Source organism: Leopardus geoffroyi, chromosome B1 (genome assembly GCF_018350155.1).
Source record: "Leopardus geoffroyi isolate Oge1 chromosome B1, O.geoffroyi_Oge1_pat1.0, whole genome shotgun sequence".
Lineage (NCBI taxonomy): Eukaryota > Metazoa > Chordata > Mammalia > Carnivora > Felidae > Leopardus > Leopardus geoffroyi.
In genome coordinates this window covers 163,516,130-163,535,519 of record NC_059327.1, presented here as the reverse complement: position 1 = coordinate 163,535,519, position 19,390 = coordinate 163,516,130, and the positions used below count along the sequence as shown (strand labels likewise).

At 43.6% G+C, this 19,390-nt stretch overlaps 1 protein-coding gene across 3 annotated transcripts in view; it reads right to left on the bottom strand.

Moving 5' to 3' along the window:
* Window positions 1-19,390, bottom strand: part of USP46 (ubiquitin specific peptidase 46) — a 62,085-nt gene that overhangs the window by 7,932 nt on the left and 34,763 nt on the right. For 2 of the 3 annotated variants that reach the window (XM_045474081.1, XM_045474082.1), the window contains exons 5-7: window positions 10,999-11,075; window positions 2,424-2,507; window positions 156-353 (exon numbers count right to left, since the gene is read on the bottom strand). In XM_045474081.1, coding sequence (XP_045330037.1) covers window positions 156-353; window positions 2,424-2,507; window positions 10,999-11,075 — 359 coding nt within the window. The remainder of the gene's footprint in view (window positions 1-155; window positions 354-2,423; window positions 2,508-10,998; window positions 11,076-19,390) is intronic. The other variant, XM_045474083.1, reaches the window with a different exon arrangement.

Sequence of the window (19,390 nt, the reverse complement as noted above, 5' to 3'; positions counted from 1 at the left end):
ATTTATTTTGAGATGATAGATAAGAGCCTGGAAGACATTCTCAGAAGTCCCATTACTACGGAGTCTCACAGCCCAGGAAAGGCATAGCTGCCTCTGTTTCGGCACCCTTCTCGCGTGCACCCCGCCGTGCGCCCCGCTTTTCCGCCTGCCCTCACCTGCCACAGTGAACCACCACAGCGACCAGGTCGTACATGCGGTCCAGGTTCACGGCGTCGCTGGAGGTGTTGAAGAGCCGGAGCTCCAGCGGGAAGACCACCCGGTAAGACAGCTTGGTGTACCTGTGCAGCTGTTCCATGTACTTGAACCGCTTTAGGTGCAGGGCCAAAATCATGGGCAGCTTTTTTACTCTCATCCTAAGAAACCACGAAATAGAAAAGAAGTTGTACCCCCTAAGAGCTGTTGGGGGGCAGAATACACTGCTGCCACACAAACGGAGAGCAGAAGGGGTCTAACAGACTTCAGGTCGGCAAGTAACCACACCGCCCGCAAGAATAAAAGGATGCTTGCACACATACAGCTGGTTAACCTGCTTGCTCGGCTAACCGGGCACAGCCAGCAGGAGAGGAGGGCAACAGCAGCTCTGTTTCTCTCTGGCCAAAGGAGACAGTCCTGAAGTTTTGTACCAATGCAAATACGGTGTGCAACTGCTCTCCGTTACTGCCCCCTGCCTTCCAGAAAGGAACAATATTTGGACAGCCACACCCCCCTCCACCCCGCCTGGAGATAATGGAGAGGAGGGGTGACCACTTTTGGGAAGAGGACAAGCAGAAGGCTTGCGGTATGGACTTCTGGGGTCTGAGGACCACGGGGGGGCGCTGGGGGAAACCAAGCACGCTGGGCTCACGCTCACTCACTCTAGTGTCGGTCCTTCCCCTCGTCTAGCTCTTGGTTTCCCCACTCGTAAAATGTAGGGGTTGGCTTAAGGGCCACACTTCCCAAACTGGGCTTGTGGAGCACTGGAGACATCAGCAGAGGCGGGATTCCTGGGGCCAAGTTTGGACAGCTACTTTCTATTTCAAAGTTCCTCCCTGTGCACTGGCAGAGAGGTTCTGAGAAATCCTACAGTAAAGGAACTGTTCTCTTTTGTCTGATGTAGCATTTCCCAAACTTACATGAACACAGAAATCTTTTTTCACTAGGTGACCATTAATATTCCTTGGTAAAAAAAAAATTCATAAAAACAATAGTTTATGGAGACAACTCTGCTGGAATAGAGATCTTTGGTCCTAGAGATCTTTGGTCCCCTTCCGGACCCCCATTCTAGGAATGCCCTGAGTCAGTGTCAATGCTGTTCAGCATGCACACATTTTCAATGCATATTATTTGAAAAGGACAAATTTTAAGAGACTGTTGTTCAGGAATCTATTGAGGTACAACCCTGTTCGTAAAAATAAGCAAAATAACGTCTGCAGAAACAGAAGAATCATGGGAAGCCTGATATTTTACAGGAACACACAGTATTTTAATGAACATGCCTTCATGCCATATAGGAAGGCCTGGGCTGGCCTTGGGTTGACTGAGACTGTAAGGACAGGGAGAAGTGAGCTCCCCTGATGACTCACAAAAGTTAACCAGCTATCACTCCACTCCCATCTGCCACAAGGAGTCACCTTTGTAAGTTTTGAGGCAGCAAGGAAAGATGTGCATGTCTAGGGGGGAAGAGCAGGGAAGGCTGAGCAGAGAAATGATTTCAACCTCAGCTCAAGACCCCTGAAGGTTTTAGATGGCGGTAATGAGCTTCTGTGAGCTATTCTGAATATTCCACAACCATGGGCAGGGTAAATTCAATTCACAGTAAGGCTTCACACGATAATTAAAATGTCAAGTTTCTTGGCTTCCGGGGGCAGATAACAGAGAATCACTGATTCGCACACATTGTCCAGGGGCTCTAACTTGCCGGTGCTGGTAAAAAGGCAACCATGGATCCTGTATCAATTCAGAATGTGATGCTTCTTATCACCTATCCATGCAACTGATGTGTTATTGGTTTCCTCGTGTTTCCACATTAAATCATTAACTTTTTAAACCTCTTGTGCCTCTAAATAAGAAGTTCCAATATGAAGTAACAATTCTACTAGATATCTACTATGTGTTACACTCTATGCTAAATCCTTTTTATAATCTGTCTTTAATCACAAGAAAATAGTAATTATATCTGACCACCACTCATTAACCCAGCATAGTATCTGATACACAGCACACAATAAATATTTGCTGAACGAATGAATGAACAAATGATCAAACGATCAGACAAATGGACAACTTTCCAAGGCAGGCACTCTTATCCTAGTTTATCTAGGGAGGAAGGCAATTGACTTCTTCAAAGCTACTTGGCCACAAGCCCACAGAACTGGGATTCAAAATCAGGTATGGTTCCTTCCCTCAAAACCAAGCCACCCTCTGGGCTAAACCCTTTTACACACCTTTTCTGGGCCTCCTGTTTGCTGCAGCACGTTTCACAATAATATTTCTGTTCACTACACAGTGTTTCTGTGTTGCTGAAGTCTCTGCAGAGAAAAATATTTTCAACTCAAAAAACAGTCCAAAATGTACTTAGTATACACCATGTTTTAAACCCTTTATCACCTGCAGGGTAATTTTTAAGTGAATGCAGGGAAAGAAGTAATGAGAAAAGACTTTTCTTATGAGTAGGGGCTATGATTGCCATTACAGCATGTCTGCTGGACTGGGTTATGGTTTCACCTTTGGAGATTTCCAAGGATAGCTTTATTAAGTGGGACACAAATAGATATAGAGTTTCCAACTGATTAAAAAAATACCAAGTTTTAACAAGACTACCTATAAATTGGAGATTAAAAATTATAACAGAAAATACTATTGTAAACGTCCATCATTACACTGTAAGTCAGGTCCAAAAACCTCAATCACATAAAATGCAAGGTGACATTATTGTGTAGTTAATGAAAAACAGGGTATCTCAGGAGTCTGTATTTTCTAAGATCACGAAAGTAAAGATAATGAAATTTAAATCACATACAACTGCCCTTATATTGAACTAAGAAAATCCCAAGTTAGCAGGAGATGCCAGCTTTCTACAATCCCCAGCTCCCCGCCCCCCCGCCCCCGCCCCAGCCCCCCCCCCCCCCCGGCTCCTTTTGAGAACAAATGTCATTGTGATGTTATATCTGTATTCACCCCTATCATGAGACTTACTGCACTACTTATAAGTTTTCATTTTTTAAATGTCATGGCTTTTCATTCTTTTCTGGTCATTGAGATTCTACTTAACATTCCTGTGGTACCGCTTCAAAGGCTGAGAAGAACATCCAGAATATAATAATACCCTAGAGTCTTGAGAAAGCCTGTGATGTTTCTTTATTCATAGGGAGTATCCTAGCACCAGAATGATCAGATTTTATTAAACAGAAAGTGTTATTTACGTGGTGTTATGGACTCACACACATAAACAGAGCTTACCAAAAGAAAACATAGATTCTCATTTATTCACTACTCAAATGTTTACTGACAGCACTCTGGGCTTGGTGCTAGGGGTTCACAGAGGCACCTGCCCTCACACTGCTCACAGTCTAACACGCACACATGCGAGCGAGCCGCCTAAGTGTTCAGTGCAGGTCAACAAGTCATTTCAGGGGCGCCTGGGTGGCTCAGTCGGGTAAGTGTCCGACTTCAGCTCAGGTCATGATCCCAAGGTTTGCGAGTTCAAGCTCCGTGTCAGGCTCTCTGCAGTCATCAAAGAGTCTGCTTCAGATTTTCTCTCCCTCTCTCTCTGTCCCTCCCTCACTCATTCTCTCTCTCTCAAAAATAAGTAAACATTAAAAAAGAAAAATCATTGCAGGGGCACCTGGTTAAGTGTCAGACTCTTGATTTTGGCTCAGGTCGTGATCTCACAGTTTGTGAGATCAAGCCCCAAGTCAGGCTCCACACTTGTGGTATCTCTCTCTCTCTCTCTCTCTCTGCCCCCCCCCCACCCACGATCTCTCTCTCAAAAAAGAAAAAATAATAATTTCATACAATTCTCCTGCCTAAAATGCTTCAACAGTTCCTTAGTGCAATTCAGAATGAAACTCGAATTCTTTGCCATGGCCAGTAGGCCCTCAGTCCCCATACCCCTAGCTGTTCTGACCTCATCTCCTACCCTGCCTCACCTTCTTCACCCGGCCTGGGCCACACCAGCAGCTTTCTCCTGTCCCTCCAGAATGCCATACCCTTTCTGCTTCAGGGCTTCCGCAGGTGCTGCTTCCTCTGCACTAACAGCTCATTTCCAGATGCTTCCATGGCTGCCTCTGCTCATTGCTCAGAGCTCAGCACAAATGTCACCTCCTGGGAGACTTCTTTGTCCACCTTCTCCAAACCCACTCAGCCTCTATCTGGTTTGCAGTCTTGTTTTCTTCTGAGCACTTACCCTTATCTGAAACCATCCTCCTATTTGATTACATGCCTTCCCTCTATGTGGGCAATGACTCTGTCTCACTCACTGCCGCAGCCCCAGCACCATGAAGAGGCCCAATGCAGCACAGCATTCCATAATATTTGTTGGCTGAGTGAAGACAGAAGCACGTGTATAAAGTCCAGGGGAAAGCACAGAGGAGGGAGAAATGAACTTGGGGTAATGTGAGTTGTTTCCAAGCGGTGATGTGAAGTCAGGCTCTCGAAGAAGGAAAGTGTGCAGGTGGGTAAGAGGCAAGCATTCCAGACAGAGGGAACGCTCCAGCATAGGGAGACGGAAGCAAGGTGTGGGTGTGCCTTAGAAGCTGGTGTGGACCCTGTGACTCTGGAAATCCACTGATGGGGCTCAGCAAGGAAAAGATGTAACCAGACAGTGCTTTCTAGAGCAACCATTTCTGGCAGCACTACGGAGGAAGGACAGGAGGTGTTGAGAGGCAAGAAAATGATTTAGAAGACAATTATACTCAAATCTCAGATCTCAGCTGCTCGGTGCGTAATACAGACTCACACTTAACTGAATGAACACAGGCTAACTCCTTTTTATTTTATTTTTTTTAAGTTTATGTATTTATTTGGAGAGAGTGTGAGAGCGAGCATAAGGAGGGGAGGGGCAGAGAGAGGGAGAGAGAATCCCAAGCAGGCTCCGCACTGTCAGCGCAGAGCCCGGCGTGGGGCTCAAACTCATGAACCGTGAGGTCATGACTTGAGCCAAGGTCAAGAGTCTGATGATGCTCAACCAAAGGAGCCACTCAGGTGCCCCCAGACTAACTCTTTAATGAAGTAACTGATGTGAAATCCTTTCTTGGCCTGCACAGGGTTGGGGTGGAATGGGGCCGGGGGAGACCAGGGATGGGGGGAGGAGAATATGGGTAGGTGATGGTGGAGGTTCATATCCATGGGATTTCTACCACAGATACAGCTCTTTATCCAGCTCAAGAGCCAGAATAACCAAGGCAAGCACAGCAGTGAATAAGGAATTAAATACTTTCTACTCTTACTTTTCAAAGAAAGTTTTCTGAGGTGATTGCAGACCCACACGAGTGGAAATCTAGCAAAAGTTAGTACTTAATATAAAGACCTGATTTAAAATTCACCTCCATCCTGCCACACCCCGGCTGGCTGGGGGCTTACTGCCACGAGACACAGGGCAATGCTTCCGGGGCATCTGTGAGTTGAGAAGTGGAAAATGAGGCTACATCAGGGAAAAGGGCTGACCCCAGCAGGAGACTCGGAGGCAGAGCAGGTCTGTCAATAGAGGCTGTACAGTTGTTGGAATCAAAGCAGGCAACAAGGGGTGAGGGAACCTTTCAAGGAGAAAGTCAAAGAGGAGGGAGAGAGTAGAGAGGCCTTTCTGATGCTCAGGATAAATGACCAAAGCACAGAGGTAAGGTTAGGGGAAAGCACAAAACTCTGTATTTCTTTACAAAGAGTTACAATAACAATAAAACATCGTTCAGAAATATACTTTGGAAATGAATCTAGTAAGAAATAGAAGTCTTTATAAAGAAAACTATGAAATTCTAGAAAAATGTATGAAAGAAAACTTGAAAACCTGAAGAAAGAGTATGTTTCCGGGTGGAAAGACTGTTGTAAAGACAGCCGTTGTGTCCAAGCCTTGTGTCCAACAAGGTTATGTCCATGTTTGACACGTTTTTTAGTACAGTCTTAACTTTTCCACTCAATGCAATAGTTCAGAAATTGATTTTTTTTTTTTTTAATTCTCAAACAACACTTCCCGATAAGTGTCCTGTCATTATCCCCACAGAAAAGTTTACCCTGTAGAAGAGTTAGCCCAGAGCAGCTCCAGGCTGTGCCTGACCTCCCAGGAGCCAAGGGGATCAATCCGCACCTGTAACCTATTTCCTGGTGCACACCAGCTGGGAAACTTTGTTCTGGGGTTGACATCGGCAACATCAGTGGTTCTCCGGGCTGCCCATTAGAGTTACCCGGGGAGCTTTCGAAACACACTCAATGCCTAATTCCTCCCCCAGGCCCCCACTTGATTACACCAGAATCTCTCCAGGTAGAATCCAGGCATTATTGTTCTTAAAGTTTCCCTTTAAGAATATGCTTCAAAGTCTGAGAGCCACTGTGCTCTGTGCTTTGTATACCTTAACATGCACTTGAATCACATGGAGATCCTGTCAAAATGCAGATTCTGGTTCATTCATTCATTCTTGGGGGAGACCTGAGATGCTGTTCTAATGAGATCCCAGGTGATGTCAATGGTGCTAGCCCACAGACCACTGTTTGAGTAGCAAAGATTTAGAGCAGCAGATCTCAAACTTTGGTGGTATTAGGATCACCAAGAAAATTAATTAAAAATAGTGGCCAAGGCTCACTGAAGTTGAATATGGCCAGGGCCAAATTATGGGAGCAGCCTAAGTGTCCAACGATTGATGAAGGATAAAGAAGATGTGGTGTGTGTGTGTGTGTGTGTGTGTGTGTGTGTGTGGGTGTGTGTGTGTGTATTTCTGCCATAAATATTATTCAGCCATAAAAAAGAGTGAAATCTTGCCATTTGCAACAACATGAATGGAGCTAGAGTGTATTATGCTAAGCGAAATAAGTCAAAAAAGACAAATACCATATGATTTCACTCAAACAAAACAAAGGAAGGAAAAAAAGATACAACTACAGAGAACAAACTGATGGTTACTAAGGGGAGGTTGGTGGGGGCTGGGTGAAATAGGTGAGGGGGGTTAAGGAGTGCAAGTGTTGTGATGAGCACTGGGTGTTGTATAATTGCTTAGTCACTATATTGTACACCCGAAACTAATATAATACTAGATGTGAACTATACTGGAATTAAAAGAATATGATGCCCAAAACAAATAAATCATTGTTGGGCCCTGGCTCTGAAAAGGAAAAGAAAAAAAAAAAAAAAAAAAAAAAAAGAGGGAGAGAGAGGCCTGGGTTCACTGAAGTTGAATACTGGCTAGGCCCCCATTTTTATAAACTTCCCCAAGGTGATTTTCATACACACCAAAGTTTGAGAACCAATGAGCAGAGTATTAAAGAAGACTGAAAAAAGAAATCCACAAGAAACACTTAGATGTCAACTATTAGAAAATACTTTATATCAGTAATAACCCAATACAGGTCAGAGAAACAAAACAGAGAAACCAATAAACAAGCATGCAGCAATGGATGTGTGGTGGGGACAGGAGATACATGAACTTAGTACTTAAAAGAAATTTTCCAAAAGAAGTAGAAAAATAATTCGTTTTAGAGAGGATACATTTTTAAAACAGCTGCGGGAGAATGAAAAGCTACTTTCCTCCCAGCTGACCTCGGCAGCGCTGGAAGAACGGACATTTAATAGGAGAGGAGGACAGGGGAAGGGAAAAAAGGTGCTTCAGAGAGTGGAACGCTTCAAGAGAAGGTTTCTGTAAAGGAGCCACAGGGGAGACTAAGGCACTGAAGTGAAAGACAAAAACTACCCAAAAGGCCATAGAAGGGTAATTAAGATAAACTTCACGTATTTGAAGTTTTTGCCTGAGGCCATCCCTGAACTTTTCAAAAAAAAGAAAAAACTATCTTGGTATCTTGGTATTCACTTCTGATACCGAAGGCTCCCCGGGCCTAAGACAAGGCACTGACATATGAAATATTTGGAATGTAGGTCAGTTACAGTATGGATTTAATGGCTTCTGTAGGCCTGTACCCTGAATAGAACCACTATTTATTTCATCATTTCTCTGCAACAAAAGCAGTGAAAACACACTGTAATCGGTCATCTAAAGTCCCCTGAAAGGAGGTGGCAAAGGCCCTACATTCAAATCCTACAATTTTAGGGGTCTTACTTCGGATCAGGTCATGATCTCACAGCTCCTGGGTTCAAGCCCCCCCTCCCCCAAGTGGAGCTCCCAGCTGTCAGCACAGAGCCCACTTTAGATCCTCGGTCCCCTTCGCTCTCTGCCCCTCCCCCACTCACGCTCTTTCTCTCTCAAAAATAAACAAACATTAAAAAAACGTCCTACAATTTTAGCTTGATTTTTAACTTTTTTTTTGGCCGTCAAAATGAAGGAAAGATAAAATATCAGAAGAGGTGCAAACATAAAAAGAAAATTCATAGTTCTAATTTTAAAAACAAACCTTTAAGAATGCAAACGAAATTAAACCATGAATGGGGCCCAAAAGATCAAGATCTGTAATCATTCCTTCTCCCTTGTCTCAGACAGAAAATGCTAATGATCAGCTGGTATCATTTAGTCCCCTGGGGCCTTGGCTCCCCCCATCACTCCTCTGGGGCAGGTGAGAAAGCCGCCACTCCCAGCACAATACTCTCCGGGAGGGTGAGGGTGGGGGTGGGTGGGCCTGGCAGGGCCTGTCTTCCTGTTGTGGGGGTGATGTCAGGCCTGCCTGCGTGAGGGCAGGTGTGGGGAAGTCAGTCAAGGTCTAGTTTAGGGATGATGTAAAATGGCGGCAGGGCAGGCAATTCGGGAATATCAGACGGGAAAGCCCAATCGGATGGGAATCTAATGTTTAAAAAGGCGTTCTGAAGCTATTTCATGCTCATCCATCCCAGCTTTAACGTCTCCAAACACCTCTACATCAGGTATGCATGACTAACATATACATTTCTCAAAATAATAATGATAATAATAGAAACGTAAATCTGGGTTACATTTCTTTATAACAAGGTTCCCCAAAGATTAAAATTATAACTAACAAGTTAGCCCTCCTCTAGCTGGTTGACTGAGATCTCAAAGCTACAGCCACTGCCATCTGCCCTTTTGAGCAGCCCAGGAATTTCTGAGAAGGAAGGGGAAGCAGTCAATCTAACTCCAAATGCTCCCTAACACCCACTTGTTTAAAAAAAAAAAAAAAAAAAAAAAAAAAAGAGGCGGGGAATGAGGGGCAGCTGGGTGGCTCAGGTGGTTAAGCCTCTGACTTGGGCTCAAGTCATGATCTCAGGGTTTGTAGGTTTGACAGCCCTGATTCTGTGGTGACAGCCCAGAGGCTGGAACCTGCTTCGGTTTCTGTGTTTCCCTCTCTCTCTGCACCTTCCCTGCTTGTGGGCTCTCTCCCTCTCAAAAATAAATAAACGTAAAAAAACAAAATAAAAAGGGGCAGGATGGGCAAGTGATACCTTTCCTCCCAGTCCTTTGTCTGCAACTGACGTTGGCAAAATCATAACTTTCCCCACTCCCTGTGATCATAAGACCTTGGGGAAATAAAAAATGGCTTCTTGTCACAGGAATATTAGGAACCCATGCTATAAACAGAATCATTCAGAAGAAAGAGGCCACCCTGGCCTACAAAACACTTGGCAAATAAAGAGTTAACACACCTGTCCTAGACATCTGGGCCTAAGGCACTTGGACACAAGGGCCGGTGGGCCACACCAACAGGAAGTGCTGGGTAACTGGTCACTCATGGGGGAGCGGAGGGGAACCTGGGGCCCTGGGAAATCAGAAAGCAATCAGCTCCCCACCTGCTCACACAAAACATGAAACCCAGATGAAGCAAGACACTCTCCCATGTTGACGTTGGTGCCTTTGCCCTGCAAGATGACTTTCTAACAGCCAACCACCACAGCGAGTCCCCTTAACCTATCCTTCTAAAAGGTTCCAAGTAACCTGGACTAACACCTCTGTCACCCAATCACCATTGGTAAAAATCAACAGTGCCTTGTTAGACACTATAAAATGTCTCAGAGCTCTGGGCTCCTGAGCAACGGGGAAGCCTGCCCTGACCACGAGGTCTATCTACACTGGCACCCCCATGACCACGCACTCTGTGGACCTGTTAAATTTCTTGGAGGCACCAACCGTTGCCTGTGGATCCCCCCTAGGATGTAAGTGCTGTGAGGGCCCGGAATGTGTCTGCCACTCACTTCTCCATGCCTAGTGGCTATAGCAGGGCTGGGCTGCTGCTTAGCCCTCCCGGCCTATTGAAAACAGGACAGGAAAGAAGGGATGGAGTAGGGAAAAGGGAATCGTGTCTCCGTATCAACTCTGGGCACATTTCCAATGTTCAAGTCAATACACGACACGCATGGAACCCTGGACATGAGCTGTTCCTGCATTCCAGGCTCGTACCTTCTCTCAACCCTAACAAGGAAGAATTCCTTCTATTAACGATCTCCACAGAATGCCGAAAGGTGGAGGAGAGGCAGTCCCCCTCACCGGGTCTCCGCTCAAGTACATAATTTTTAATATTAGCTTACAAAAACAAAACAAAACAAAAAAAAGGGTAACGGTAGGTATGTGCAGCATTTAATTGTGTGATTGTGTCAAGGAGACAAAGAGGAGAGAGAGAGAAACTGATGAAAGCTGAAAGCCCACATCTGTGTTAAAGACTAAAACTTATTTTTAAACTTAATGACTAATGACTTCCACTTGATCCTCTTTCTTCTCAGCAGGATCCTTCTCTAGACCACATATATTTATTTTTAATCTCTCTTGGGAAAGAAGAAACAGAAAATAATAGGATTATATGGGTTTAACAGAAAGGAAGATTACCTCCTGAGGAAATACAGGATTCCCCGCTCCCCCCCTCCCCCCCAACTTATTTACCGGTCTGATCCAAATCTCAGATCATAGTCAGAATTCATGAGGTTACCTCAGACAGTGGGTAATAGATGTATTCTGCTCCACATCGACAGAGAGGTCAAGAAAATCTTCGTCTTTGCTACTAACCTGAAGCAAAATAAGAAAAAAAAAAAAAAAGTATTAGGTACAAAATACATAATAGACATAGATAAAATTTTGAATGCTCCTAGGCAACCAAACCCCACGACTGCAGAAACAGCCACGTACGGTTTTGTACGCTCGCTGGCAACCAGCTACGCTGAAGACGACCTGGAGAAAATCGCAAATTCTCAATTTACCCACGGTCCCATTCCAGCCTTGATCTAGAACTTTTAGCAGTGAACACTCAACCAGATGTCTCTTCCTCTCTATTCATTTTCCCCATCATTTCAAAGTAGGAAGTTATCAAATAAACACCCGCATGGCCAAGACTGGCACGATGATAAAAATGGAAATGGAGTAAGGACAAGAGACTTTGAAAACCCCCGGCTCAGACGGTCACCTCTTCGTGAGGCTAACTGCCAATCCCTTGAAATCACTCGCTCCTGCGCCTCGTCATCCAAACCGTGTCTGGGGCCAGGGAGCCTAGTGTGAGCCGGGCTGGACAGTCACACTAACAGCACGTGCACCTGTCTCTCAGCTTGGGAAGTGGCCATCATTTGCAGAGCCCTGTGCTGTCTGTGGTAACAGCTGGGCCCGGAGCTGGCCGGGGGCCCTGGCTCACACGGGCCCCATGCTGCGGCCTGCTCTCGGGGGCTGGCTCCCTGGCCCAGCTGTTTGTCAGCCCCTACAGTTCACATCACACCGATCCTGGCTCTCGTACCTATCCAAGCTCACCGAGTAAGTGCTTGCACTTGCCAGAAGTTCACTGGCAGCCTGGCGTTTTACTCTCTGGCAGTGGGAGGAGCAAACTAGCTCAGCAACAACCTTGAAGTGTTCTGCCAATTGGCAACCAAATGAGAAAACACTCCTTTAAGTGTGACATTTACCCTATGACCCAACACTCTACCGCTAGGCCATTCTCTACAGAAATATTCAGAGGGTGGGCACAATCTTTTATATTTCCATTAGTATACACAAGGAAGGGTATTGAGGCAGGATATGAACTTTCCAGTTCCATATCCTGTCTCTGCCACCATGCAGTGGACGACTTAAGGCCACTTAGCCTCGGTGTAGCTCAGTTTCCTCATCTGTAAAGTGGGGACGGTAAGAACATCAATTTCATAGGGCTGTCATAAGGATAAAACAACACACGTGAAGTGCTTTCAGAAGTAAAAGTCGGGGCACCTGAGTGGCTTAGTTCGTTAAGTGTCCAACTCTTGATTTCGGCTCAGGTCATGATCTCATGGTTCAGGAGTTCAAGCCCCACGTCAGGCTCTACGCTGACAGCACGGAACCTGTTTGGGAGTCTGTCTCCTTCTCTATCTCTGCCCCTCCCGTGCTTGTGCTCCTTCTCTCTCAAAATAAATAAATAAACTTGCAAAAAAAAAAAAAAAAAAGGAAACAGTCACTAAGCCAGAGAGGGGTATAAAAACTACAAATGGCCTAACATGGTCTAAGAGCTGGCAAAGGTTTACTGCATGGTGGGTACCACATTAAATGAATAAGTAGGCTATACTACCATCTATAGGCTAATTTTTTTTTTTTTTTTAATGGCACTTGTTACTGCTATGGTAGGATGCATAAAAAGCCCCAGATCTTCACCACTGCCTATACTGGCTTCTTCGCCATATGACTTTACAGATCCTCCCATCAAGAGACAAGCTTCCCTATCCTTGATTCTGAGTTCAGCCATCTGAATGCTTTGGCCAGTGGGATATTAGAGGACACGTCATGAGCAGAAGCTTGAACAAGGACTTATGAAATCGCTCACTTCATTTCTGTCAGCGCCATAAGAAAGATAAGCCCAGGGTAGCCCACCATCCCCAGGAAGAAGATGAGAGACTGACCCATGGAAGAGAGCTGTTCTCACTAAGGTGCCCCAGACAAGACCAGGCTAGAACAAAACGTGTAGCTAGCCTGTAGACATACAAGTGAGTCAGCTGAAACAGAAACACCCGAGTTCAGCCAGGTCCAGCCTAGATCAGGTGACCCTCAGCCAACCCACAGTTGAATGAATTACAATGAACAAAAGTTGATTTAAGTCTCAGTTTTGGGGTGGTTTGTAACAAAGCAATAGATAACTGATACAACCGTTTCATCACAGTATAAATGTTTTATTTGTATTTTTTTTAATTGTCTGACTCTCCCTCACTAAAATGAAAGTTCAAGACTGGCTCTAGTAATGACTAAAATCTTATGATTTCAACACTCCTCCAGAAAACTATATAAAGCTCAGAGAACTATAAATAAAAGAAGCTACCTGAAAGCGTTAAGAGAATAAACACAGGGAAGTCCGTACCTGAAGGAGGACAGTTGTATACAATAACCTTATGGTTTCACAGCCTTTATCTGGGAAACAAATGCAGTCTGTTTGGTTTTGGAACCAGAAAACTGAATCTGGGAAGCCATGTCTACTGGCAAGAAGGGAATGAGTCTGGGAAGGAATCCCCGACTCTGTCTGTCCTCATCTCTGCCTGACTCCTGAGCACATTATGCACAGGATACACTCTCAGCAACTCGGCTACAGACAAAAGGGCTGACCCAAGATTCAAGTGGCTGTAGTTGGATCGGTAGTTGGAGTCCAACCAAGAAAAACTGCCTGCTGAAGTTCAAGAAACACGATAATCACTGAAGAAAAAATAATAGAACCCAAGGACTCTCAAATTTTACATCCTTAGTGTCCTAGATATCCCTCAAACTTACAACGTGTGTGAAGAACCAGGAAAATGGGAGACATTCTTAAGACAACTAACACCGATCCTTAGATGATGCAGATGTTAAAATTAGCAGACAAGAATTTTTTTTTTAGCAGGTAAGAATTTTTAAGAAGCTCTTCTAACTATCCTCAGTAAAGTAAAATATACTCACAATGAACGAAAAAAACCAAGACATCTCAGCAGAGAAACAAGAAAAAAAAGGAATCAAATGGAAATTCCAGAACTGAAAAATTAATATGCGAGATGGACCTACCAACGAACTGGAGATGACAGTAGAAAGAAAAAGTGGATTTGAAGACAAATCAATGAAAATTACCCAATGAGAAGAATAAAGAAAAAGAAGATTGGAATAAAAAATTAACAGATACTCAGAGAACTGTTAGAAAATATCATACATATAACTGGAGTCCCAGAAGGAAGGAGAGAGAATAGGGCAGAAAAGCTATTTAAAAAATAATGGCTAAATATTTCCTGATTGGGTAAAAGATATACATTTATAGATTCAAGATGCTCAACAAAGACCACGTAGGATAAATACAGAGAAGGCCAGCCAAGGCACATCACAGTCAAACCATTACAAGCCAAAGGTAAAAAGCAAATCTTAAAAACATCTAGAGAAAGATGACACATTACAAAAGAATGATTCAATTGGAAGCTGCTCTCTCATCAGATATTCCGGAGGCCAGAGACAGTGGAACAACATCTTTAACGTGCTAAAAGAAAAAACTGTCAACGCAGAACTCTTAGAGTCCAAAACAGATCCTTCATGATTCTTTTTTTTTTTTTTTTTTAACATTTATTTATTTTTGAGACAGAGAGAGACAGAGCATGAACAGGGGAGGGTCAGAGAGAGGGAGACACAGAATCTGAAACAGGCTCCAGGCTCTGAGCTGTCAGCACAGAGCCCGACGCGGGGCTCGAACTCACAGCCCTCACGGACTGCGAGATTATGACCTGAGCTGAAGTCGGCCGCTTAACCGACTGAGCCACCCAGGCGCCCCCCAAAACAGATCCTTCAAATGAAGTCTGTAAAATAAAGAGAATTCATTATTTACAGACCTGCACTGCAACAAAGGCTAAAGGAAGTTCTTCAGGCCGAAGGGAGATGATACCAGATGGAAATCCAGAGCCTCAAGACAGAGTGAAGAGCATCAATAATAATTTTGGGGGCGCCTGGGGGGCTCATTCAGTTAAGCGTCCGACCTCAGCTCAGGTCGTGACCTCGCAGTTCATGAGTTCAAGCCCCACGTCGGGCTCTCTGCTCTCAGCACAGAGCCCGCTTCAGATTTTCTGTCTCCCTCTCTCTGTCCCTCGCCCGCTCCCTCTCTCTCTCAAAAATAAACATTAAAAAAAATATAGTAATTTTGACATTGCCCTGTGGGGTTTATAATGTGCATAAATGTAAAACATATAACAACTACAGCATAAGGACAAGGTATGGTGGGGGTAGGCGGAAGGAATATGCCTGTACAGTAACAAGCTATGTTTTACGTGCACAGTGACATTATTAATCGCAAGTGGACTGTGAAAAGTAAAGATTATATATTGTAATCTAGAGAAACAACCAAACCACAATACACACACAAGTGCACACTAAGAGGAAGATTAAAATGGAATTGTTCATATAAGCATATATGAACATATGAGTATATGTACATACACTCAACATATGAGTATATGTATATATACTCAACATATACATGTATTAAAATACTTTTTTTTTTTTTAAAGCAGAGGAGGAACAGAAGAATAAAAAACTGAGGGGAGATAAATGGAAAACAAATAATAAAATGGGAGCCCCAAACTCAACCACACCAATAATTACATTAAACATCAGTGGTGGCCTGGGGCTTGCAACAGAGATTAATTGCTGGGTACACAAGGGATCTTACTAGTGTGACAGAAATGCTTTAAAACCAGATTATGATGATAGCTGCACAACTCACCAAATTACTTTAAAAAAAAAATTTTCATGTTTATTTATTTTTGACAGAGACACACAGAGCATGAGTGGGGGAGGGGCAGAGAGAGAGGGAGACACAGAATCTGAAACAGGCTCCAGGCTCTGAGCTGTCAGCACAGAGCCTGACGAGGCTCTTGAACTCACGGACCGCGAGATCATGACCTGAGCCAAAGTCGGATGCTCAACCGACTGAGCCACCCAGGCACCGCAACTCACCAAATTACTTTAAAAATTACCGAATGGATGAACCTTATGGCACACAAGTTATACCTCAATAAAGTTTTTTAAAAAGTAAAAGACTTATGAAGCGAAAGCTGACAGAATTAGAGGAAGAAATAAAATAACCCCATAATCATAGATATTTTAAACCCCTTTTCTCAGCAGCTGATAGAAAGGTTAGGTGGGAAAATCAAGAAAAATCATAGAAAATGTGAAGAACTCTGTTATGTGAATAATGTATCCAATAACTGTAATATATATATTCTGTTCAACCCAGTAGTTCTCAGCAAGGGAAACTTTTCCTTCCCGGGAACATTGGGGCAACGTCTGGACACATTTCTGCTGTCACATCTTGGGGAATGTTACTGGCATCTGGCAGGTAGAAGCCAGGGATGCTGTTAAACATCCCATGATACACAGGGTAGCACCCAAAGAGTTATCTGACTTTAAATATTAATAGTTCCAAGGTTGAGAGACTCGTTTTCAGGTACATTTACCAGGATAGACCATGTGTTAGGATACAAAACATGTCACATTAATTTTTTTTTTTTAATTTTTTTTTTTTCAACGTTTATTTATTTTTGGGACAGAGAGAGACAGAGCATGAACGGGGGAGGGGCAGAGAGAGAGGGAGACACAGAATCGGAAACAGGCTCCAGGCTCTGAGCCATCAGCCCAGAGCCTGACGCGGGGCTCAAACTCACGGACCGCGAGATCGTGACCTGGCTGAAGTCGGACGCTTAACCGACTGCGCCACCCAGGCGCCCCTCACATTAATTTTAAAAGACTGAAATGATACAGGCTATCTTCCCGTTAACCACAGAGAATTGAATTTTGAATCAATAAAATTAAGGTGTCCAGGAAAATCCTAAATAATTGCAAGTTAAACAGCACATTTCTAAGTAATATATGGATCAAAGGGAAAAAAGCACAAGAGAAATTAGAAAATATTCTCAACTAATGACAAAGAAAAATCAGAATTTGTGGGATCTAGCTAAAGCAGTAAAGGGAGATGTATAGGTTTAAATGTGCATCTTAGTAAACAAAAGAGCAGGGACTATCTTTTCTGCTTGTTTTAAATGCTATATCCCTAGTACTTAAAATAATTTCCAGCATTTAGTAGGTACCCAATAAATATTCACTCAGTGAATGAATATATAACTGAACAAGTGGAAAGATATCTAAATGCCAATAGTGGCATCTGGAAAACAGAATTATAAATGATTTTCATTTTATTTATTTATTTTTTTTTAAATTTTTTTTCAACGTTTATTTATTTTTTTGGGACAGAGAGAGACAGAGCATGAACGGGGGGAGGGGCAGAGAGAGAGGGAGACACAGAATCGGAAACAGGCTCCAGGCTCTGAGCCATCAGCCCAGAGCCCGACGCGGGGCTCAAACTCACGGACCGCGAGATCGCGACCTGGCTGAAGTCGGACGCTTAACCGACTGCGCCACCCAGGCGCCCCATGATTTTCATTTTAAAGATGCTTGTGTATGATTTGCAAAAAAAAAATAAATAATAATAATAATAATAATAATAATAATAATCCACAGGTATTGCATTTTTTTTTAAAATTAGTAAAACTTTTTAAACCTAAATGGTCCTTGTCTGGGAGAAAATAAACGGATTGATGGCTAACTGAAATCATACATCATTTAGAGAGGGAGGATCAGGTTCTCAGAAAGCTTTCATTTGAAGGGGGCAAAAACAAAGAAACATGGTTTCCTGCTGGATGCCAATCTTTTCTCTACTTAATTATTTTAGGGAGGGGAGAAAGGTACAAGCCTAATTAACGAAAGTAAGAAGCGTACTGTAACTTTCCCAATTCCCAGTGTAATAGATCACCCCCGTGGGGGATATGAAAGAATGGCTCTGAACCACTTCCATCAGGATTCTTCTTCCCTCTGACTCAGACTGACATGCTCAAAAGCAATGGGTGATCAAGCAATTTTTTTTTTTTTTTTTTTCCCCTTTCTATCTTCCCAGAAAGCTGCCAGATAATGAAACCATTTTCTTCCCACACACAAGGATCTCATTCTGGTCTAAGTGAAAATACAGCTTGTCTCCAAGGAAACATCTATGTCACTAAGGTTCCAATACTCTCAGCAAGCACAGGCTACATCTCCTTCTCCTTTCTTCTCCCCTAGTTCTGGGCATGGAGTTCCCCAAAAACTAGTTGAAAAGGTATCTAGGAAAATTAAGTGACCCTACCTGCTCTTCGTTGTAACAAATCACAAATCAATTCATAAAACAAATTAATATATAAGGTATACATATAAATTAGGAGCTTTCCAAGGGCTCTAATAATTAACATCATATTGAAATGCGCTTCGAGTCCCCAGATGCCTCTCCTTGGCCTGGTGGAAAAGGCCAGGGGGCTATTCGACGCCCATCGGCCAGGAACTGAAGATGTGCTACCTTAGGGCAGTGCCAAAGCAGTGGGCTTAGGAAAAGTGGTAACAAAAGCCCACCTGAGGGACTCAGAAGCACCAGTGAGTGATGTCACCTGGCCGCACCACCCACCCCAACTCCTCCTCTTACGGAAGAGCTCAGAAGCTCTACTGAATCAGTGTTAACCTCTGCAAATAAGCAAGAAGGAGCCGTACGATTGGTACTTAATAAAGCAGTTCTTTAGACACCCTTTTGGCTCCAGCGACAGATATAAATGTGCCTTAAAGCCCCCGAGAAGCACTAAAAACCACCAGTTTGCAAAGCAAAACCTCAGCTTAAATGGAAAGGGGGGAAATTAACACCAACAAAATTAAGCTCCAAATGGCCCAGCAAATCTTATAAACCAAGCAAAGGACAACCAAAGGAGCACTGAGACTAGGCTGGAAAATCCCCATGCTGCAATTCTGAAGTGCCTAGATCAAGGTTATCTGGGAAAGTCTGCACTGAATTACCCCCCTTAAAACAGTTTCTCCAAGTCTATTGAAGAGGGAAACTATTTGTCTCCATAAATCTCGCAGTTGACATTTTGCACTGCAATCACAAGCAACATTCACAAAGGGTAAGACCAAGAAAAAAAAAACAATCATTGTTTTCTAAAAGCATGAAAGCCCGCACAAAGAGTTTTTTGCACAATTGGCTGAGGTGGCTACAAAGGCAAGGCTCCCTCCCTGCTCCCCCAAGGGGCTCATTTGCCGCTTAGGATCTAGTGCAGTTGAATCCCACTGTGAGATTTCACAAATGTGACTCAAGCACCATCTAAAGGCTGCTTGCCTTGGGCAGAGGACCTTACTCAAAGGCTGCCCCCTATTTCTCAGCCAGTGAAGGAAAACTTAAATGTTAGGTCTTCTTTTACACTAAGTCCTCGACATTTTACAACAACGGACGACTACAACACGATGACCACGACAAAAAAAAAAAAAAAAAAAAAAAAAGCCTGCAGGCTTTGTATTTTCTTAGAAAGTAGAGG